The sequence below is a fragment of the Hylobates moloch genome, unplaced genomic scaffold (assembly GCF_009828535.3).
Source record: "Hylobates moloch isolate HMO894 unplaced genomic scaffold, HMol_V3 SCAFFOLD_2, whole genome shotgun sequence".
NCBI lineage: Eukaryota > Metazoa > Chordata > Mammalia > Primates > Hylobatidae > Hylobates > Hylobates moloch.
The window spans coordinates 148,852,356-148,876,965 of NW_026652277.1; the positions used below are offsets into that span (position 1 = coordinate 148,852,356).

At 39.8% G+C, this 24,610-nt stretch overlaps 1 protein-coding gene and 1 pseudogene across 2 annotated transcripts in view; one reads left to right on the forward strand and one right to left on the reverse strand.

Annotated features, from left to right (window-relative positions):
- The window catches only part of AKAP7 (A-kinase anchoring protein 7), a 153,042-nt gene that overhangs the window by 37,667 nt on the left and 90,765 nt on the right, over window positions 1-24,610 (forward strand). For both annotated transcript variants that reach the window (XM_032159071.2, XM_032159064.2), the window contains exon 6: window positions 13,579-13,612. In XM_032159071.2, coding sequence (XP_032014962.1) covers window positions 13,579-13,612 — 34 coding nt within the window. The remainder of the gene's footprint in view (window positions 1-13,578; window positions 13,613-24,610) is intronic.
- On the reverse strand, window positions 14,259-15,482 carry LOC116472254 (zinc finger protein ubi-d4-like; annotated as a pseudogene).

Consider the following 24,610-nt stretch of genomic DNA (forward strand, 5'->3'; position numbering starts at 1 on the left):
GTCAGGGAATTGGAAGCAGAAAAAAATCATAACCTGGATGAGTGACTTCAGTTTGATCCAGAGATAATAGGTTGAGTATTAGCCTACATGCTGTGAGAAATTTTGATTTTCACTTCATTTCATGTCATGTCATGTCATGTCATTTCATGTCATCTCATTGCAGGTTCAATAATCCTTGGTTCATAACACACTTGCATCATTGGTCTATGCTTGGTCCACTTTTATCTGTTTTTTTTCTTTCTATCTATTATTCCTTCTTCACTTTTCTTTCTCTGCTCCCTTTTCCCTCTCTTCTTGCTTCTATCCCTCCTTCTCTTTGTGTATCTACCTTTCTCTCTCTCTCTCTCTATCTCTTAAAAAGCAATGTAATAATAACCTGGGAATCTACCACCCCAAACAAGCTAGTGCTTCGGTAGTAATCAAACCATATTGTCCTTTCAGTAATGCATCCTTTGGCCTTCCTCCAATTAAGTTCACTATCATCCTGAAGTCAGTGTTTACTTCCTTTTATTTTCCCAAAGTATATGCATTTTCATTTTAGTTGGTTTTAACTTAATAAAAAGGGCATCTTGTTGTATGTGATCTATTGGGACATCCTTTTCGCTTAATATTACATTGCCTCTTTACAGTTTAATAATTGCCCACTTAAAAGTGTACGCTTGGCAGGTAGTGAGGATCAGGTTTCATTGTTGGTTTTTCTTTTGTGTTCTTAAGATATTTGTGATAAATACTTTTGTGAATGTCAGTGTTTATATAGGGCTGGATTATCATACAGATTAATTGTTAGAATGACATTTAGCATAGTGTCAGTTGTGCTGTCTAGTATATGGTTTAAGTTCGCTGAGTTCATTATCCATTCAGATGTATCAGAAGTAGAGCTGTTTAGTTATCTTTATAGTAGAAGATTTCTGTTATGTACTTGAAATACGTTTTACATAACAGCATTTCAATTGGGTTGCAAATGTGAAATTCACTATTGCTGTTATTAGTGACACAGCCGCATTCATTTTAGCAAAGGTTTTTATAAATTTATTACCTCTAAATTTCATTTCTTCTACATAATGTTGGGCCCAAGGAATTATACTTTAGTAGGAAGAATTCATTCCTTTAGCATGCAGTTAGCCGGTGCCAACTAGGTACTTGGGATAGAAAACTGGAATAAAAAAAAAGATCCTTTTCCTTTAAGGAGCGTATAGCCTTGTGCAGAAACAAACAAGCAAGCAATTACAATGCGATATAATAATAACAATAATTTTTGTAACTAGTGGCAGAGGCACAGAGTATAGTGGGCACATAGGAGAAGGGGGCGGATTGAGGAAGATTTCATAGGAGAAATAGTGTTTGAGTTGACATTTGAAGGGTAAATACAAGTTTTCTGGTTGGACAAATTGGAGGAGTGTATTCTGGGTAGAGGGAACAGCATATGCAAATAAATCAAGTCCTATTTAGGGACCTACAAGTAGTTTAGTGTTACTGAAGTATAAATTGCAAATCTAGAGATACCATCAAATGAGATTCATATGCTAAAGGGAGCATTGAAGGTAAAATAAGGGCATGAGGAGAGTGGTGAAAGTTTAGAATGGTGACCAAGGGCAATGGAAGGGGAATGTTTAATAGGCAGCATGTAACGGGGTTGCAGAGCAATGCAGAATGTGCATTTGGGATGAGTGCAGAAATTTGTAATGGTACTAATTTGTGATCTTTTCAAGTACTATTTAGGATTTAGCTGTGAGAATGGAGAGGGGAAACTCAATTAATCCATACTGGAGCACTTGTATGGTAGGTGTGGTAAAAAGACAAAGGAGCAAGACTGTCAAGAGAGTGGTAGAATGTTTGATGTGATCATTATTGGACGTACATTAGAAAAGGCAGTAAAGTCTGGATGGGACTAATATTTGGAAGGAGAATAGAGTAATAGGACTGAAGATTAGAGTTAATAGAAGTTCAAGAGTGAGAAAGGAAAATTAGGAGGTGTGATCAGAGAGCAGTATATTGGATTTCATGAATTGAGGAGATTTCTGGTTAATAGAGAGTATGAAGAAACTTCGTTTGTTGACGTCAGAAAGACAAAGAAAAACAAATGATAGCTAGAAGTTTTAAAATCAAGAGAAATACAAATTATTAGGTTTCATAGGAGAAACTTATAGCTTCAGTGAAGTCCCTAGGTACATGATCAGTATACAAAAAACTATAAATAATTAACGTATTTTTTTAAGAGGCACAATTTTTAATAACAAGAGTAGTAGAGACATGTAGGAATAAATCAACTAAAGGATATGCAAGACTTCTATGGAGGAAATATTTTGGCTATTATATCTTTACTAGGTATGTTTATCATAACACTTTTCCCCTTTCCTTTTTTAAAGACAGAGTCTTGCTCTGTCACCCAGGCTGGAGTGCAGTGGTGCAATCGTGACTCACTGCAGCCTTGAGCCTCCTAGGCTCAAGCGATCCTCCTGCCTCAGCTACAGGTGTGCGCCACCATGGCCAGCTAATTTTTTTTTTTAAGAGTTGAGGTCTCACTATGTTGCCCAGACTGGTCTTGAAATCTTGGCCTCAAGCAGTTGTCCCACCTTAGCCTCATAAAGTGTTGGGATTACAGGCATGAGCCACTGTGCCCAGCCCCTCCTTTCTTTTTCTATTTGTTGCAAGAGCGTCTGTTCCTCTCACTGAGAAACACATTTCTAGACTAAGCCAGACCATCAAAAAAATTGTATAGGTACTTAGACAAAATTGTGTAAAACTTTGTAGAATTGATATTACAGAATTGCTTTTATTATAATTCTTTTGACATTATTTGATGATTTTCTAAGAAACAGGTTTATGGAAATTCTCTGTGTTTATTTTAAGTATTACAAATGTTGATTATATCTTGTTAAATAACATGAGTTGATTAGAAAAAAATTCTTTTTGACTGGGTGCGGCGGCTCATGCCAGTAATGCCAGCACTTTGGGAGGCCGAGGTGGGCAGATCACGAGGTCAGGAGTGGCCAGTAGTGGAGACCAGCCTGGCCAATATGGTGAAACCCCGTCTCTACTAAAAATACAAAAAATTAGCAGGGTGTGATGGCACACCCCTGTAGTCCCAGCTACTCAAGAGGCTGAGGCAGGAGAATCACTTGAACCCGGGAGGCGGAGGTTGCAGTGAGCCGAGATCGTGCCACTGCACTCCAGCCTAGGCGACAGAGCGAGACTCCATCTCAAAAAAAAAAAAAAAAAAGAATAAAGAAAAAATTCTTTTTAATTTTTAATATCAGGACTTTCTCTTATCAGGACTGTTTCTCTTGAACATGTTGTTTTTTACCTAATGAATGTCGAACATTTAGCTTGTGTCTTTGGGTTAGAATTGGTTACTTGAAAACTTAGAATCTAGTTTATTGCATACTTCAATTTAGAATATAGGACATAATGTTATTCTTTTTGTGCACTTACCTCATACCTGGCTTCATGTTATCTTTCCAGTTTTAGTTTCCCTCTGTCTCATTTTCTTTATTTTAAATTTACTTATTATAATGTACACTTCTTTGGAGTTATCTTAAATCCTATTTTTAGGGATAGGGTGAAGCAAAACATGTAAACAAGCATGCAAACAAATAAGCAATATTTACAAGTCAAGGAGTACTTAAAATCATTAGTAGGCCAACGAGAAGGCAACTCTAATTGTTCTGAGGGCAAATCATTCAGGACCAATGCCCACAGTTAATCTTTTCTTCCTGGGCAAATCGTTTGGGACTGATAGCCCACAGTTAAACTTAATCTTTTCTTCCTGGCTGCTCTGGAAAACATGCTAGACTTAGAACTTTTCTTTAGTAATATAAATATCTCTGCACTCAAGAAACATTTCTAATTATTCATTCATTGTTCTTTTGAATAATTCACTGGGTGCTTGCAACATTGAGAATTCCATCCATTCTTTGCAAATATTCTCACAAAGGCATTTTCCAATATTGATGAAAGATCCATTGTGTGCTGAGGAATGTGAAGTCTCACCAGCTTTAATATGAATATAAGCCCGAAGATGTTGGTTTGTTCTTACTGCGCCTGTAATTCCTTTCTTGATTCCAGAGGTATTAGGTACTATTGATTAAAAATATTTATGTTTTTTCAAAAGTTTCAATGAAACATTATAAAAAATAGAAGCTGGAGGGAGAACAACATTCTTTTCCCCTCATACAATCACTGTTATACTTGCTTTTAATCTTTTGTGTGTGTATTGTACTATTTTTATTATAATTTTTATGCACTTTTATAAGAAACCTAAATATTTGAATATACATGGAAAACTTTATTCACTTACTGAAGCAACATGTATTTATTAATTATTGGGGACTTACTGTGTCAGGCATTGAAGTTTAGATATAGCCTCTATTTACATAGTGTTCAGATATTCAGAATGTTCAGCATATGGAATTTTTGTCAATATTTTACTTCTTTAGATGTATTTTTAAAAGAATGCCTCGGGCTGGGCACAGTGGCTTGTGCTGGTAATCCCAGCCACTCAGCAGACTGAGATAGGAGGATCACGTGAGCTCAGGGGCTGGAGGTTACAGTGAGCCATGATTGTGCCACTACATTCTAGCCTGGGCAACGGAGTGAGACCCCATCTCAAAAAAAGAATTCCTTAGGATTAGTACCACTTTAACCCAACAGTATCAGTAAAATGATTTAATATTTGTTTTTGTATTATATTTTATAAGCTGTTTGTTCAAATGATATATTCCAACTCTCAGAATATATTCCATTCACTAAAGTTTCTTAAAACTTTGTAATAAATTGTGTATATATGCCCACACAGGAATATTAAAATTTTGTTCATTCAAAATAATGGAGACAGAGCTAGACTGACTTACTGTAAAGCAGGATAATTTGTAAAGAAAGTAATTCTAGTTGACCTTTGAACAATGTGGGGATTGGTGCCCAGAACCCTGCGTAGTCAAAATTCCCCATGTAACTTTTGACTCCTCCAGAAGTTTACTACTAATAGTCTACTGTTGACTGAAAGCCTTATTGATAACATAAACAATTGATTAACATATTTTATATGTTACATGTATTATTAATATATACTATATTCTTATGATAAATAATTTAGAGAAAAAATGCTATTAAGAGAATCCTAAGAAAGAGAATACATGTTTGCTGTTGATTAAGTGGAAGTGGATGATCATAAAGGTTTTCAACCTCATCATTTTCACATTGAGTGGACTGAGGAAGAGGAGGAGTGAGTCTTGCTGTCTTACGGGTGGCAGAGGCACAAGAGGTGGAGGTGGAAGCGGGGAGGCAGGAGAGGCAGGCACACACGTGTAACTTCTGTTGAAAAATATCCATTTATAAGTGGACCTGCTTAGTTCAAACCTGTGTTGTTCAAAGGTTGAGCTGTAGTCTGATTTACCTAATTTTCATTGAGAGAGTTTTTAGATTTACAAGTTAAAAAAATAAATTCTGAAAGGGTTACATAGTTCTTAGGAAAAAAGGAACCAATTTCAGACACTACTCTTTGTACTTATTACTAAGTATTGGCAGGATAAAGAGTCATTTAGAATTGAAATTGTAAAATTGAAGAAAATTATTGGACATTTTGAACTAGTAGAGTCTAAATTGATGAGCTTTTACCATTAATGGGGGTCAGGATATGCTACTCCATAATATTTTAAGCTAAAGGAATTTGAGAAAACAGCAGAAGTAGGAAAGTCACTCTCTGCCCTCCTGCCCTTCCCTGAAGCAGGTTGTAAGACCCACATTTGAGATATGCTCTCTCTATGCCTGGAGGAATGGAACATCCTCCTTTCTGAAGACACCGGGTCACAGAGGAGAAGCTGAGTCAATAGGCCTTGCTGAGTTTCCCCCAGTTTATTACCATTAGATCATACTTTTTAATTCAATTGTACTTCTCCACAACTATCCACTTCTTCATCAAACATAGCATAAAAATACACAGGTTTACATGTTTATTTGGGTCATTATTTTCTTACAAAAGGTCCTGTGTCACATAAAACTTCTATTAAATAAATTGGTATGCTTGTCTCTTGTTAATCTGTCTTTTTTTATAGAGTTGTCTGTAACAATGAATATAGGATGGGTGAGAAAAAGATATTTCTTTTTTCCTACACCATTAAAATTATGCTGTTACTAACAGTTATTTTTGGTACCTGCTGGTGGGCTAAAGAGACCAAGCCCTTCTTTGCATCACATGTACATGTGGGCTTATGGTGGTAGCCACTTGAGGGAGCAGGTAAGGTGTATGTCATCAGAGGCTGTGTCTCAGCTTCCTAGCTTGACCTTGAGTGAGCCTGTTGTTTTTTTTTTTCTTTCCAGAATAAAGCAGCACCTTCTTTCCTAGAATTACCCAGTAGCTGATAGAATTAAGAAGATATTGAAAATTTTGCATTTATATGTCATGTTCCCACATTTTATAATGAATGATGACATTGCATTGAAAAGCTTTTTGCATAGAAATGGATGTGATTTCATTCATTTTTTTCAGCCATATGTAATTTTGTTAAGCTTGCGAGATTGAGAGATTGCTAAAAATTTAGCCCACTAGAATTATAATAGTCTTGCAAATCTTTTTTTTAAATAGAAAAGTGCCCTTAGTTAGCATGATAAAAAGATTCTAAGTACATTTATCTCATACAAGAAAAAATGAAAAGTTTTTAGAATGTTCGTTTGAACATTATGCTTTCTTTTATTTTGACTGTCATTTCCCCCAAAAGATGGAGAGACTACATTCCGTGTTTTCTGCTCCTTGTGACGAATCTGTTCAGTTTCTGGTATCTTTAGGCCCTTCTAGGATGCTTTATTACTACATGAAGTCTTGGATTTCTGACCACCACAGGCTGGTGGGTGTCCCAGCAGCCTGCTAACCCTTCCCCTAATGGCTTGGGCTAGGCTCTCTTCAGAAACATAAAAATAACTTAGCTACACTTCACTTAGAGGACCAACTTGTCTTCTCAACTAGGATGGCTGCATTCACAGACCTGCACCATTGAGACCATTAGAGCCTTAGTTTCATACCCTGCCTCTATTTGCATATGCCTCCAAGCACACTTCCTCCATCCTTCCTCTCCTTTCTCACCTCTCTCTTAATCCTTTTTATTCTCACCTCTTTTATTTACTTGATTTTCAATCAAACACTTTCTAAATGGACTGACTTTGTACCAGGCATTATTCTAATTATCTTATTAAATATTAATTTCATCCTGACAAACCTATGAGGTAGAGGCTGTCTTAGTTCATTTTGTGTTGCTATAACAGAATACTTGAAGCTGGGTAATTTATGAAGGAAAAACGTTTATTGAGCTCACAATTTTGCAGGCTTGGAAGTTCAAGAGCATAGCACTGCGCTGGCTGGCTCCTGGTGAGAGCCACATGCTGGGTCAAAACATGGCAGAGAAGTGGAAAAGTGAGTGGGTGCACGCAAAGAGATCACATGGCGATCGAGGAAGCAAGACAGAATCTAGGAAGCCTAATTCACTTTTATAAGAGCGTACTCTTTAGTAACTAATCCAGTCCCATGAAAGTGAGAACATGCTCCTGATGTAAGGCATTCATCTATTTATGAGGGATCCACCCCTGTGACCCAAACACCTCCCACAAGGCGCCATCTCCACCACAACCATGTTAGGAATCAAATTTCAACATGAGTTTTGGTGGGGAAAAACCACATCCAAACCATAGGAAGACCATTGTCATCACTCCTATTTGGCAGGGAAACTGAGGCACAAATAAGTAATTTGTTAGTGAGTAGTGGCACCAGGACTCAAATCCAAGCAGTCTGATTCCAGATTCTGTGCTCTTAATTACTATGCTAGTCTGTTACATTGTAAATTAGCAACTGGACTCCCTAAACATTTTCCAGGAACACCTCTTCTTGCGTTAGCTGAAACCGCTCTTATCTGATTGAAATCACAGCTTCCTCTAGGTGAAGGCTGCTCATTTCACCCAATCCCACATTCCACAGGACCCAGAGGTATCATCCACATTCTCTTAGTTCTCTGTTGCTTTGTCCCTGTTCTATCCTCACACAAAGGCCTTTCCTTATTGGTGGTTCATGTTACCTGGTTTTGTTAACTTCTGCCTCTCTTTTCGCTGGCATCTGAATATTTCCTCTCCTATTTTGAAGATTTTGTTTCTTAGCTCACATTGCAATGCTTGCTTCCTTCAGTAGCACGAGCACAATCTGTCCAGCCATCCTGGCACAAAGTGAGCTTTGGAGTCAGTCAGAAGCATTTGCATTCCTGTGCAGCCTGTTACCAGCTGAGTGGTTTTAAGCAATTTACTTCACCTCCCAATCCTTCAGTTTCTTTATTTGTACAATGGGCATAATAGTAACTGTTCTGAAAATAAAGTGAGATAATCTATACGAAGTGCTTAGCACAGTATTGGGCACATAGACAATGTTAAATAGATGGTAACTATTATTATTAATGATAAATACTCCATTCCCACTACCGCCATCACAGCTGTTGCTTTTCTTAAAATCCCTTGACTTCTTTGACATTAGCATCTTACAGCCATACAGCACTCTGCCATTCATAATCAGATTTCTGAGACCTTAAACTTAGTTATAGCTATCGCCACAACTTCCCATTCTAGTTGCCATTTACTTCCTTTCCACTACTACTAATGCTCCGGAACCTCACCCAGGCTTGGCCTCTTCCAGGACAGCATGGATGTATTCATTCTTAAACTAGACAAGGCCTCAAGGTATGTCATTCTCTTGGTGGCTCTTTCAATTGTCCTATCTCCTTCTGTTTGACCTGTCTGGGAAACACCAATGGCAGATCCAATCCAGTCATTTGCTTTTTTGCCCCAACACCTGGGCAAAATAAAATCCACCCTCCTTGCTGTAGCCCACAATATCCTCCATGTTCTGGTCCACTGCCTGTATCTCCTGCCTTATCATGGTCCTCTCTCCCTGTCCACTGTGCTCCACTTGAACTTGCTTCTTACAGGTACTGGACTCAACAAAGTCTTTTCTGCCATAGATCTTCTGAAAATGCCTGAGTGTTCCTTCTGCTTAGATCTTTTCATTCTTAGGATCTCAAATGTCACCACTTCAGACAGTCCCTGCCCACTGTGAGTAGAGTATTTTTATAAGTAAGCTCTCTGTCACTGTACCCAGTGGGATGCCCTCATAGGTCTCATCACAGGTTGTGATTACGTTATTATCTATTCGGTTTTTTTGTTTGTTTGTTTGTTTGGAGATGGAGTCTCGCTCTGTCGCCCAGGCTGGAGTGCAGTTGCACAATCTTGGCTCACTGCAACTTCTGCCTCCTGGGTTCAAGTGATTCTCCTGTCTCAGCCTCCCGAGTAGCTGGGATTACAAGGTGCCTGCCACCACACCCAGCTAAGTTTTGTGTTTATAGTAGAGAGGGAGTTTCTCCATGTTGGCCAGGCTGGTCTCAAACTCCTGACCTCAAGTGATCTGCCTGCCTGGGCCTCCCAAAGTGCTGGGATTACAGGCATGAGCCACCGTGCCTGGTCTGTTATTGTCTATTTGATTGACTGTCTTTGTGGCTAGATTAGGCTCCACGAGGGCCAGGACCATGACTGTTTTGGTCACTAGTGTATACCCAGTACCGTCTATAATGTGTGACACATAAAACGCGTTAAGGCTCACATAATCCCAGCACTTTGGGGGCCTGAGGAGGGAGGATTGCTGGAGCTCAGTGGTTTAAGACCAGCCTAGGCAACATAGTGAGACTTTGTTTCTACAAAAGATAGAAAAAAATTACCTGGGCATGATGGTGCATGCCTTGATTCCAGCTACTTGGGTGGCTGAGGTGGAAGGATTGCTTGAGTCTGGGAGGGCGAGGCTGCAGCGAGCTGTGAATATGCCACCATACTCCGGCCTGGGTGACAGAGAAAGACCCTGTCTCAAATAAATAAATAAATAATTAAGGTGTTAATAAGTATTTATCAAAAGAATGAGAAAATGAAGAAATCACACAGTCATGTAGGTTGGCTCTCCTGCAAATGTATGTTTTCCACACTCAGAGCCTTGGCTCAGCAGGTCCACTGCTTCAGCTCAGTTTTTCTCGTGTCTACTGTTGCTGCCCCAGCTCCCTGTTTGGAGCAACTATAACCTTTCTACCCCTCTCTCAGCAGATGGCACTGAGGCTGGGATCTGTTCACTTCAAGTCCCTGTGCTTGGTGAACCTATCTGCTACTGCATTTGGCTTTTAAATTCTCATACAGTTTTGGGAAAAGAGGTGTCCTTTATCTAGTTAAGACTAACCCCTTCAGCTGTGTTCTTGGTCTGCTGGACTCAACCAGGATCTTGCTGTACCAGTTACTTCTTCCCTCTCTGTGCTTCTGTATTTTCAGCCCTTTGTCTTTATTACCTCCTTTCCCCCAACTTTACTTGCCCAATAACACCTTTCCTATCCCTAAACAAACAAAAAACGAAGTTAAAAAACCCTAAGAATTAGCTACAGAAAAATCTCTTGATCTTGAATCTCCTGCTAGCTTCTTCATTGTACCTTTCCTACCCAGAATCTTTAAAAGAGTTGCCTGTATTCTCTGTACCTTTCCTACCTAGAATCTTTAAAATTTAAAAATCTTCATTGTACCTTTCCTATCCAGAATCTTTAAAAGAGTTGCCTGTATTCTCTGTCTCTAGTTTTACTGTCCTTTTCTTAAACCTCCTGTGGTCAGTAGGCTATGGCCTACTTCACTGCATGCCACATCATGGGCCCCTGATAGCTTTGGAATCGCTGAATCTAATGAATGCTCTAGATTTATTCATACAACTGAGCACTCCCTTCTTTAAATTCTCCTTTTGGTTTCTGAGACACCACTTTCTTTTTTTGTTTTTTTTTGTGTATTTTTTTATACTTCTCTCAATGTATCTTCTCAGCTTTCTTCATTAGCTTATCTCTTTTTTCTTTAAGCATTTATATTTTTAGATTTCTGAACCTGACTCTGTTTAACTATGTTTCTCTTTTTTTTTTTTTGAAATGGAGTCTCACTGTGTTGCCTAGGCTGGAGTGCAGTGGCACTATCTGAGCCTCCCGGGTTCAAGCGATTCTCCTGCCTCAGCCTCCTGAGTAGCTGGGATTACAGGCACCTGCCACCATGCCTGGCTAATTTTTGTACTTTTAGTAGAGACAAGATTTCACCATGTTGGCCAGGCTGGTATCAAACTCCTGACCTCAGGTGATCTGCCCACCTCGGCCTCCCAAAGTGCTGGGATTACAGGTGTGAGCCACTGCCCCTGGCCCCATGTTTCTCTTTTTGTATTTACCATCATGGTCAATCTCCCTAGTCTTCCACTGGGAACAGTAAGAAATGTAGGTGTCATCCTAATCCCCAGCATCAGTCATTTTAGATATTCATAGTCATCAAATGCTGTAAATTTTCTGTCTTAAATATCACTCCCATTCGTTCCCTACTTTCTGTTCCTATTGCTGTGCCTCAGTTCCAGCTCTGTTCATCTTTCACCCATGCTACTGCAATAGTCTCCTGGTCTACAGTCTACTGCTTTGCTTCCAGACTCTTTTTCTAAAGCACGAAACTAGCATTTTTATGCTTCCTGCTTAAAAGAATTTATTGACTTACTGTTGGATCTAGGATAAAATCTATTCTTCTTGCTGTGTCATTTAAGATTCTCAGCTCCTTGATTCTTGCCTGTGTATTTAACCTTATTTCTTGTGTTGTCCACGCTGCACCCATTGTTTAAGATATGCTGAACTACTTACAGGTCCCCTGAGGCACTGGGCCATGTCATGTCTTCATGCCTTAGCTGACGCTGCTGCTATCCCATGGAATCTTTCCCATTCTTCACATGATCAAGACAACAACCACTGATCTTTTCTCTTTAAAAAAAAAAATTAGTTTTGGCCAGACGTGGTGGCTCATGCCTGTAATCCTAGCACTTTGGGAGACCGAGGCAGGTAGATCACTTGAGGTTAGGAGTTTGAAACCAGCCTGGCCAACATAGTGAAACTCCATCTCTACTAAAAATACAAAAACATTAGCCAGGCATGGTGGTGGGTACCTGGGATCTCACCTACTCAGGAGGCTGAGGCAGGGGAATCGCATGAACCCAAGAGGCGGCAGTTGTAGTGAGCTGAGATGGCACCAATGTACTCCAGCCTGAGTGACAGAGCAAGAGTCCGTCTAAAAAAAAAAATAATAATTTTTAACTATAGTAAAATATACATAATATGAAATTTACCATCTTAACTTTTTTTAAAACATATAGTTCAGTAGTGTTAAGTATATTCACATTATTGTGCAACCAATCTACAGAATCTTTTTAATCTTGCAAAATGGAAACTCTATACCCATGAAAAACAAATCCTCACTCCCTCCTTCCCCTGGCTTCTGGCGACCACCATTCTACCTTCTGTCTCTATGAATTTGACTGTGTAGCTGCCTTATAGAAGTGAAATCATGTAGTATTTATCTTTTTGTGACTGACTGATTTCACTTAACATAATGTCCTTAAGGTTCATCCAGGTCGTATCATGTCAGAACTTTCTTCCTTTTTAATGCTTTATAATATTCCATGGTATATGTACATACCACATTTTGCTTGTCTTGTTATCTGTTGATGGGTTTGTTGATGGACTCTTGGCTATTGCGAATAATGCAGCTATGAACATGGTCTTCAAGACCTTGAGTTCAGATCTTCTGGATATGTAACCAGAAGTGGAATTGCTAAATCATATGGTAGTTTAATTTTTAATTTTTTGAGGAACTGCCTTAATGTTTTCTATAGCAGCTGGACTATTTTACATTCCCACCAGCAGTGTACAAGGGCTCCAATACTTGTTATTTTCTATTTTTTTGATAATGGCCCTTTTTTTTAACCCATATTTTGTATTGATCAAAACAGCTTCATTGTTCTTTATAACAAAGAATTGTTGTAAACTTGAATTTATGTAACTAATTAAAACTAGCAAAATAACCAATTTTATATTCGCTTTAAATATTGGAGTTCAACAAAAAAAATTTAATTTTGGGGGAAAAAAGCTGTATTTCAAAATGTTTAAAAAAACCACTGTCATGGAAATCTTAGGATGAAATGGCCTTCTTAATGGAGAGAGGCAGGAGATAAACCATCCAGCAGAGGGCTCTGTGTAAAAACATTTATTTTTACTAATGTTTAGAATACAGGAACTAAAGAAAGGAAAAAAAAGACAACTCCAAAGTGACAGTGAATTAGGGCCTGCCTGCGGCCAAGGGGGAAGGCTCCTCCAGGGTATGCTGGCATGCACTGTCCCCCCACTATTTAACGTCAGTGCCACTAAGCAGAAAACTTGAGGAATCAGGGTGTGAAGACCTTACGAGCTGCTAGCGAGCATGCAGGGGAAGAAAGGGATGTCTGCGTGGCTTCCCCATGAGCTGAGAGCTAGGATACACAGGGCAGGTGGCAGAGGTTCCCAGTTCAGTTCAGGGCAGGAGGGAATGCCCAGGTCCAGGGAGAACAAAAAGGGGATTTTGGAGGTAGGCTTTTTTGTTGTGTTAAAAAAAGTGGGCACATTACCCATCTCCCTGTGGCCCTTGAGCTGCTGGCCTGGCCCCCTGATCCTTCCCCTCTCCCCACAAAACCAAAATGAATAAGAAGAGAGGTAGAAGATGAGACATTCCAAGGGTGGGGAATGCTTTAGTCACTGGAGCCCGCCCATGAGAGTGAGCCTGGAGAGCACTGGGAAGCACAAGGTGAAGCTGCTGCTCCCCCTGGGGTGGGGTGGACTGGGACAGGGCAGAGCCAGGAGGGTGACCGAGAACATCCTGAATCCAGCAAAGAATCCTACGTAGCAGGAACAGAGGGCCGCAGAGAGCCACTCTGGAGGAAAGAGGTGAGGCTAAGTGACACAGGGATATGGAAAGCTCCTTGTGGCTGTGGCCTCAGCTGCTGGCTACCAGCTGCCTCGGGCGAAGAGGCTCTGGCCTGACTCGCCTCTGGGGGAAGGGAAAACTCTGGAGACCAGAGTGGAGGCAGAACAGAGAGAGAAGTGAGCTACTCTCCCACTCTTTCTAGGATGACACTGTTTGAACCCTGTGATGACCAGGGCCTGGGCCCAAGGCAAGCAGAATGAATGCATTTCATGGAAAGCAGAGAGAAACTGGGCCCACAGGTATGCCTTGGGGCAGTGTGTTGCTCCTTTCTCCTTGAGGGCCTAGGGCCAGAGGTGGCCAGAGCTGCCACCTCAGCTTGTGGCTGCCAAAGGCAGGCTAGAACAACCACCCCAAGATTCTCTGGACTTGTGAAGGAGAGGAGGAAGAAGGGAAAGGTGGGTATGAAAAATGAAGTGGAGGAGAGAAACAGCCTTAGATATGTCAGGGAACAGGGGGGTGGCCATATCAAGAGGAGTTCTGGTTCTGGTAGATGGAAGCTTTCTCCTTCAACAGGTCCAGACACAGGTGGCACCTCCAACTTCCTTCAGGGGGCTCAGATATGGATGGAGTGAGACAGTACATTTGGTAGCCATGATCGCAGTCATCACAGAAGCCCAGCTGGTCATCATCCTCAGAGGTGCCGCAGATGTCACAACATTTGCACTCGATGCACTGCCAGCAGTATGTCTTCACTGTCCCATCATCATGGGGGTGAAATGGAGGCAAGATGGATGCCCTGAGCAGCCACAGTCAAAACAGGACACCAGCTCCTCAGGTTGTCCCATCTTCTTGTTAATCTTTGAGTTCCCCAGGCAGAAGTTACAGTAGTTGTTGGGCAAGGCCAATCCATCAGGACCCTTTTTGGATTTCTGTTCCTCAGACCTCTGGGAAACAGGAGTGGGTGGTCGGGAGTCTTCTTTGTCCTCGCCCTCCTTAGCCAAGTGGGAGTGGGCATAGTGGTAACTGAGGCCTGGTTGGTTCTTGTAACGTTTTCCACAAACGTCACAGGCATAGGGCTTATCCTGGTCTTCCAGGTTGGAAGCATTCAGCTCCTTATGGGCACTGCCACACCTTTACCCTTGGATTACCCATTTCCCCGACGCTTGGGAGCGTCTTCTTCACAGTCCTCATCATTGAGGTTATCCAGGAAGTCATCTGGTTCTAGGATCCGCTTTTGTGCTTGACTGTTGGTCACAGGAAACTTTCCCAGGCTGTCATCATCAACTCGGGGATCTGGGGCACCTTGCTTCTTCAGGGGGTCAGTGTGCAACAGAACCTCTAAACTGCTGCTGTCCTGAGAGATCAGCCCCTCCTTCTTCAGGGTGTGGTCTGTGTCTGGCTTAATAGGTGGGAAGGAAAGTTGTGGATCTTCATGGGGATGGGCTCACCGCTTTTTCCACCAGTGCCAGGCAGGGTAGGAGTAGTTGTCCAGAGGCCAATCCTAGAACCCGGTTACTTCTCCATCCAGCTGTAACAATTGCTCTGGGCTACTCCAGTCTGTGAGGCCAAGAAAGGCAGGCACGCGCTGTGCTCAGCACAGAGGTGGGCATTGTAATTGTGGCCCTGTTCCACGGCGTCTTTGTGGTACTGCTCCCAAGGAGCTTCACTACATTCACCACCACAGGTGCCATTTTCCTTGCTTCTCTCCCTCCAGTAATGGCCATTCTAATGGGTATGAGGTGGTATTTCATTTGTGGTTTTGATTTGCAATTCCTTAATGATTAGTGATGTTGAACATCTTTTCCTGTGCTTTTTGCCATTTGTGTTTCTTCTATGGAGAAATCCCATTCAAGTCTTTTGCCCGTTTTTAAACCACGTTGTTTGTCTTTTGTTGTTGATTTGAAGGAGTTCTTTATATTCTGAATATTAATCTCTTATCAGATATATGATTTGCAAATGTTTCTCCCATTCCATAGGTGGCCTTTTCATTCTATTATATCCTATGATGCACAAAAGTTTTAAATTTTTATGTAGTCCAATTTATCTGTTTTTACTTTTGTTGCCTGTGCTTTGGTGTCACACTCAAGAAATCATTGCCAAATTTAATGTCTTGAACCTTTTCCTCTATGTTTTTTCTTAAGAGTCTTATAATTTTAACTCTTATGTTTAGATCTTTGGTCCATTTCGAGTTAATTTTTGTATATGGTGTAAGGTGTAAGGGACTAACGTCATTCTTTTGCACGTGGATATCCAGTTTTCCTAGCAGCATTTGTTGAAAGACTGCTGATGTAGTTTGTGTGTTATCCCTTCCCAAAGTGTGTGTTGAAATGTAATCCCCAATGTTGGAGGTGGGGCCTTGTGGGAGGTGATTGGATCATCATCCTCTTGGTACCGTCCTCATGCTAGTAAGTGAGTTCTTGTGAGATCTGGTCATTTAAAAGTGTGTGGGACTTTCCCCTCTCTCTCTTATTCCTGCTCCCACCATGTGAGATGCCCACTCCCCCGTGCCTTCTGCCATGGATTGTAAGCTTCCTGAGGCCTCCCCAGAAGGAGATGCTGGCATTATGCTTCCTGTACAGCCTGCAGAACTGTGAGCCAATTAAAGTCTCTTTTCTTATAAGTTATCCAGTCTCAGGTATTTTTTTTTTTTAATAGCAATGCAGAAATGGCTTAATACAACTGTCGTTTCTCATTGGATGATCTTGGCACCGTTGTTGAAACCATTTGACCGTTGTCGTTGTCCTTTCCTGCTGTTGTAACAAAATACCCGGACTGGGTAATTTATAAACAACAGAAATTTATTCATCACAGTTCTGGTAACGAGAAGTTCAAGATCAGGTCACCAGAAGATTTAGTGTCTGGAGAGGGTTCTCTGCTTCACAGATGACACCTTGCTACTGCATCCTCACCTAGTGGAAGGGGAGAATGCTGTATCTTCATATGGTGGAGGGGCAAAAGGGACAAAGACAAAAGACAAAAGTGTTTTAGGACCCCAAAATCTCTTTTAAGGACAGTAATCCCATTAATGAAGGCAGACCTCTTGTGACCTAATAGCTCCCAAAGGCCCCACCCCTTAATACCTTTACCTCGGGGCTTAGGTCTCAACGTAAGAATTTTGGAGGGACACAAACATTCAGACCCTAGCAACCATATATGTGAGGGTTTATTTTTGAGCTTTGTATTCTATTTCATTAGCCTATATATTTGTCTTTATGCATATATGACATTGTCTTGTTTACTGTAGATTTGTAGTAACTTTTGAAATCAGAAGTATAAAATCTCTTAACTTTGATCTTCTTTATCAAGATTGTTTTGCTATTCAGAGATCCTTGAGGTTCAATATGAATTTTAGGATGGATTTTTTAAAATTTCTGCAGAAAATACCATTGGGATTTTGATAGGGTTACATTAAATCATTAGATTGCTTTGAGCAGTATTGGCATTTTAACAATATGTGGTGCTTTGGTTCATTAAAACAGGCAGGATGTCTTTTCATTTATTTGTATTTTCTTTAATTTCTTTTAGCAATGTTTCGTAGTTTTCAGAATATGCATCTTTCACCTCCTTGGTTAAGTTTATTCCTAAGTATTTTATAATTTTTATATTCCTAATTATTTTATAATTTTATTTATAATGTTGATGCAATTGTTTTCTTAATTTCCTTTCACATTGTGTCATTGACCTTTCATAGAGACTTATTTCAAGTGTCACTTTTAAAATAAAGGTCTTTTTTCTCCAAAGTAGAAATGATCCTTTTATCCTCTTATCCCCTATATCTCTACTGTAGAAACTATAACAAGTTAGTGTAATCGTTTAGAAATCTAACTTTCCCAACCAGAATTGAAAGCTGTTTGAGGGAATCTTCCATCTTTGTGTCCTCAATTCCTGCCGCGTAATAGAGATTCAATAAATATATTTTAATATATAAAGCAATGAAAAAAAGTCTGATGCACACGTAAAAGTTTAATTGAAAGAACGTTTAACTTTAGGTAGTCTCTCTTCCCTCATTTACATTTGTGTCTAAATCTTTGCATGAGAATTAAACCCAGTCCTGGTGTTCTAGAATCCCCTAAGGATGATGTACCAGAACTCTTTGTGGCAGTTCACTTGGATTTGCTGGTTGTTAGGATAAGAAGGGACCTGGGAGACAATTTATTATGGTCTCATCACTTTTACTGTCAGGGTTAAGTGATGTGTCCAGGAGCGCAAACTAAATAATGGGAGAACTAGTTTGGAGTTAGAAGGCTCAGTCTGGTTCTCTTTATCAACTGTGGTAGAATGAGTAGAATTCCTCTGGCATCAAGATGTGTTGTAAAGACGTGCTTTTAAGAATGACACTTAAAAATTCTACTTGTCAGTTTTACACAGTAATCAACTGGAAATATCTATTTAAGATGAGGGCTATAAAATTTTTAAATTGAAGTTGGTTTCAACATTATGTCAGCCTTTATATTGAAACATATAGTTCAAGTGACTTGCTAAGACTGTCTAAAATGAAACTGTTTAAGCAGTACGTGGATACAGGAATGCTTTACATGTTAATAGTAATATTATAGGAACAACAAAAGCAGCTTTATGGCTTTTATTTCTTTAAAGTTTCTGGTGACGAAAAGTGATTCTAAAATTTTATTGAGATTTTTCGTACTATATGTGACACAATTTTAGTATAACTTACCATAGTAGTAGAAAGTATCTTACAATTGGAAGACATGGAAAATACTCATGCTTGCTATTGTTTAATTACACATTAGTTTTGTTGTTGTTGTTGTTGTTTTGTTTTTTAAGACCGTGTCTCACTCTGTCACCCAGGCTAGAGTACAGTGGTACCATCACAGCTCACTGCAGCCTTGACCTCCCTGGGCTTAGGTGATCCTCCCATTTCATCCTCCTAAGTAGCTGGGACTACAGGTATGGGCCATCACACCTGGCTGATTTTTTTTTTTTTTTTTTTTCTTTTTGTAGAGACAGGGTTTCACCATGTTGCCCAGGCTGGTCTCAAATTCCTGGGCTCAGGCAGTTCTCCCTCCTTGGCCTCCCAGAGTACTGGGATTATAGGCACGAGCCACCTCGCCTAGCCGCAAATCAAAAATTGAAGATGCCATTTTTGTTACATCCACATACTGAAATAATATATAGAGATACTTGACTTATGGTGCAGTTACATCCTAATAAACCTATTGTAACCTGAAAATGAATTGAATACATTTAACCTACCTGAAAATATAGCTTAGTCTAGCCTACCTTGAATGTGCCCACAACACTTAACATTAACCTATAGCTGGGCAAAATCATCTGGCAACACAACACACTATAGAGTGTTGGTTGTTACCCTTGTGATCGTGTGACTGACAGGAAGCAGCTCGCTGCTACTTTCCAGCATTGAGAGAGAATATCATACTGCATATTGCTATCTGGGAAAAGACCAAAATTCAGAATTTACAAGTACAGTTTCTACTGAATGCATGTTGCTTTTGCGCAGTTGTAAAATCCAAAAATCATAAATTGAACCTTTGTAGTTTGAGGATTATCTGTATAAGTTTAGTAATATAATGAACTTAATTCCTTTTAGCATTCTAGACTATTTTTATTAATAAACCTCTTTTTGATTATTCTCAAATTGGAGATCATGTGATCGTATAAACATCCTTAACAATATTAGAAAAAGGGAGAAAATAGCAAAAGCTTGGAAAGGGGGTAAATATTTATCTTGCAAAAAGAGTATATATCTTGCAAAAAGAGTATATATCTTGCAAAAGAGTATATAAATAGAAACATGATTTTGTTAAAATTGATGTTACAGTTTACTTTGAGACAACTTTTAGCAACTTCTTTTCATTTTAAGATTATTATGTAAATTTATTGCTGCTACATAAAGAGTCCACCTAAAGAAAATCTATATAAAAAATATGTAAAGCCTAAAAAACAGATAAAGCTGTATTTGTTAGGGTTACAAATGTATTCTCTATTAAATTGTTTATTTCAGTATTCTTTTATATAGCAAAGTGTCCTTGTATGTAAATATATTTTTAAGTAGTTGTTCTTCAGACAATTTTCATCTTCAGTTATAAGTTATATTATTTAGGAGGTGCCCTTACCTGACTTTTTGAAGGATATCTGATGTATGTGTTTTGTGATTTTCGGTTTAGTGCTTGAAGGAATTATTCGGTTTAGTGCTTGAAGGAATTCCTCCCAGTACCACAGGCATGTGGTACTGGGAGGAATTAAGCAATCCCAATTATTCATAAGCTTCTCTTCCAGGACTTCCAACTTCTGTGTAAGTTGTTAACACAGATGAAAAATGACATGTAGGTTTCATATTAGTAAAAACTTTTCTCATCCCATATATGATATTGCTCTAACCATTACCTAATACCCTAAGCAATAGATTATACTACTGTTAGGAATATAAAATCAGTATTAAGAAGTGCTTTTCAAAAAGAAGGCATTTTCTTTTTCCCCACTTCTATGTACCTATAGACTATATTGAAAAAGCACATTAATAAAAATCAAAAGTTCTTTGTGACAAATATTATTTAAAACAGTATTGTGAATAAATATCATAAAATACTTCAGACCCAGTGAATAATGAGAGCTGTTGGGTCAAAATCTGAGGTAACCGAAATCAGTAAATTGAAAAGTGTTGGCTGGGCACAGTGGCTCGTGACTGTAATCCCAGCACTTTGGTTGGGAAGCCAAGGTGGGCAGATCACTCAAGGCCAGGAGTTCGAGATCAGATTGGCCAACATGACAAAACCTCATAACTACTAAAAATACAAAAATTAGCCAGGCGTGGTGGTGGATGCCTGTAATCCCAGCTACTCAGGTGGCAGAGGCACGAGTATCGCTTTAACCTGGGAGGTGGTAGAGGTTGCAGTGAGCTGAGATTGTACCATTGCAATACAGCCTGGGTGATGGAGCGAGATTCTGTCTTGGAAAAAAAAAAAAAAAGGAAAAAAAGAGAAAAATGTTTTCTTTAGACTCAATTGATTTAAGATTGTTATAGCAAATAAGATAATAAATAAACATTAGGTAGTAAAGAACAGTACAAATGCCCACTGTTTTAATTTTCTGTTAACAAAAGTCCATTTCTTATATCCATCACATTTTTTGATAAATTCAAAAATTCGAATTTGATTTTTTGATGTTGATTGGAAAGTCCTTCTTTTTATTGTGCTGAAATCTGTCCCATGAGACTATAACCTCCCAGGAGACCAAAATAACTTATTAGAGTCTCTTTTGTGCAGCCTTCAGCAGATACTGTGCTTGGCACATACAGGGGGTGCTCAGCAGGTAATAAATGAATCTGTGCTTCCACACCTTTATGCTGTTTGTTTTCTGGGTTGATACAAACATGTTGCTAAATTGCTATTGGAAGCTCCTATATGGGATAATTCTTCAAGTATTTGAAGACTTGGAAATTATGCTCTAATCAGTCAAATCTTAGGAACATAGTAAGTTAGTCCATCATGACATATGTAAAACTGTAAGACATCGCTAATACTTGACTGTTTTTGACCCGTAAAAGTGACAGTTTTGTATGATTCAGCCTAATATTTCAACATGAGGTTCTTTTAAAACAGTTGTGAATATGCCAAAATAGAGAGGGTCAAAGTTGGGTTATGACAGGGTAGTTGAGAAAAGATAAATTTTGGTAATTTATATGAACTCTAAGTTGATAAGTTAATTACAATGATAATTGTTAGGAATACACTCTCACTGTTTCATAACATGCTTATGCTGGACTTGTCTTTCTGTTTTTTGGCTACCCAGCATCTAAATTTTTTATACCAATCTCTTGTGTTAGTTACATTCTTTCATAGACTTCCTTGCTGCTAGGGAAGGAAAATATGATCTTGGTCTGATGCAGACTTTGAATCAGAAGCTAGCAACTTGAAGAAGAAAAGGACCATGCAGAATTCATCCTTGGGATAGGTGTGTCATCGGTGACAGCTACTACCAGTCCAAGGCCAGTGGGAACAATTTTGGCCCTTTGTGTGCTGTCTGTGGTTTGGCACCTAATGCTCACTGGGGTATTGGTACTGGACCTGGGCTCCACCAGCACTTTGGACAGCGCCTATCTCCTTGGCTTCATGACCTTTCAGCCTGGTCCTCTGGTCCTTGCGGTGTTGTTGTTGTTGTTGTTTTTTTTTTGAGACTTGGTCTCACTCTGTCACCCAGCTTAGCCTCCCAGGTAGCTGGGACTACAGGTGCACTCCACCACGCCTGCCTAATTTTTTGTATTTTTGGTAGAGATGGGGTTTCACCATGTTGTCCAGGCTGGTCTTGAACTCCTGAGCTCAGGCAGTCTACCCACCATGGCCTCCCAAAGTGCTGGGATTACAGGATTGAGCCACCACATTCGGCCCTCCCAGTGTTCTTATATGAATTCTTTTCCTGCTCAACTCAGCCAAAGTTGCCATCTGTTGTTTGCAACTGAGAACCAGTGTTTTCTAGGCATTTTAATGGTCTATTGCTTAACCTTCTTTATTAGCATAGAATAGAGACAAAAAGCTATTTGGGGGCAGTGACTACCAGCACAGGATTTTTAGACTATGCCCCAAATTTATACATCATGATTGAAATGTCACATTTAGCACGTTAATTAGCATTTAGTAAAAAGTAAAATAATAATTAAAAAAAGAAAGTAACACAGTAAAAGTAAAATAACAGTAAGATTTCAAAGATGTGGTGAGATACTGTTTTGAGTTATTCACTGAGTTTCTCTCCTTGTGTTTCTTGTATCTCTTGTTCTCTGCCTGCCCCGTCCTGGGCAGTGACTGACACTCATGTTTCAGAGGAGTAGGAATACAGCAGCAAAAGTAGAGAAAAGGCTTTAGCGTTTCAACCACTAAGCATAATGATGTGTTTTTTCCTGTCCTGATACTAGAAAAGATACTCTGGGTTGGGTGAAGGAGAGTTAGAGGCCAAGCAAGAGTATGTGTTCTTGCCCAGTCTGTCATCCCATGAGTGAAACAACAGAAAACCTCATAAGTCTGAAAGCAGGAGTGACCTCTGCTCCATCCCTGAGAAGTCTGCACACAGTCAGCAAAGCCAGAATTCCCTGTGCTCCCAGAGTGTACTGGAGGTGACAGAAGAGAGGATGGTTTCATGTGTCACGTGGTCCCATGGTGTTCAGACCTGTTTGGACCCTTTCCACCTTGATCTAGGACACTCGGCTGTTTCTGTGTGCTCAAGAGGAGCAGGAAGGCAGTAAAGGGCCTCAGGCAGCCCTAGTGAGTTCCCGCTTGCTCTGGTGTGGTATGGTAACCTATAGGATGAAATCTTGTGTATCTGGGAGGACACCAAAGTTGCAGAGAATCCTTATATATGGGAATGAGGGAGAATCCAGCTGCAGAAATCAAGCATGGCGCATGTCTTAGGAGATGCCAAATAGTGACCCAAGTGCTGCCCACGTCTCTCCCCCAATCTAAAACACTGTGACGCTCCGTTAGCTACCTTCTTCAACAAAGGTACAGTCCCAGGGAACACTAAGAATTTTCAAAACGTCTAATTTTTTCCACCAGGAAGAAACATATTCTAGTTGAAATATAGCTGAGTAGCCAGGTGTGGTGATGTATGCATGTAGTCCCAGCTACTTGGAGGCTGAGGCAGGAGGATCACTTGAGCCCAGTAGTTTGAGACGAGCATTGGCAACACTGTGAGACCCCACCTTAAAAAACAAACAAGTAGACTGGGCACGGTGGCTCACGCTTATAATCCCAGCACTTTGGGAAGCTGAGGCAGATCACGAGGTCAAGAGATTGAGACCATTCTGGCCAACATGGTGAAACCCTGTCTCTACTAAAAATACAAAAACTAGCTGGGCATGGTGGTGTGTGCTTGTAATCCCAGCTACTTGGGAGGCTGAGGAAGAAGAATTGCTTGAACCCGGGAGGCAGAGGTTGCAGTGAGCCAAGATCACATCACTGCACTCCAGCCTGGCGACAGAGTGAGACTCTGTCTCAAAAAACAAAACAAAACTAACTGTAGATGACTAAATAAAGTTACTTTCACAGATAAGTTTCATTACCCTAAAACCTTTAAAATTGCCAATCATACTTAGAATAAAATCCAAAGATTTTAGCAGGCCTCTGCCTGCTTCTCTAAATCTATTTCCTGTCACTTCCCCATATCCCCACTCTGCCCTAGTTACCCTGTCTTTTATATTGTGTTTCAGACCTACTCAATATTCTTTCATCTTAAAAGTTGTTCCTTCTGCTGCAAGTACTCTTCCCCTAGATACACACATGGTTCTCTTCTCCATTTCACTCAGGTGTCTGCTCAAATGTCACATATTCAGGGCTAGATTCCCAGACCACCTTACATAAAATAGGAACCTTGTTTCTTCTGTACTCTTACCTGCTTTCATTCTCTTTATTTCACTTGACAGAACCTGACCTTCATTTATATATTAGTTTGTGGCCCCAACAAATATGGAAGGCGCACAGGGCAGGAAATTTGTCTTGCTCACTGCTGTGTATTCAGCACCTAGAACAGTACCTGGTATATGTTAGGCCCTCAATAAATATTTGCTGAATGAATGAACTATCAAACTTGAGTTTGTTGACTGGAATTCATGTCCGCTGTATGGTTCTTAAAGTAACTCACCACTTTTAGCATTTGTTTGAAAATGTTTCATAGAAGGGAGAAAGATTTTAGATTTTTTTTTAAATTTTTGTGCATACATAGTAGGTGTATATATTTATGGGGTACATGAAATACTTTGATACAGGTATGCAGTGCATAATAATCACATCATGGTAAATGGAATATCCATCCCCTCAAGTATTTATCCTTTGTGTTAAAAATAATCCCATAA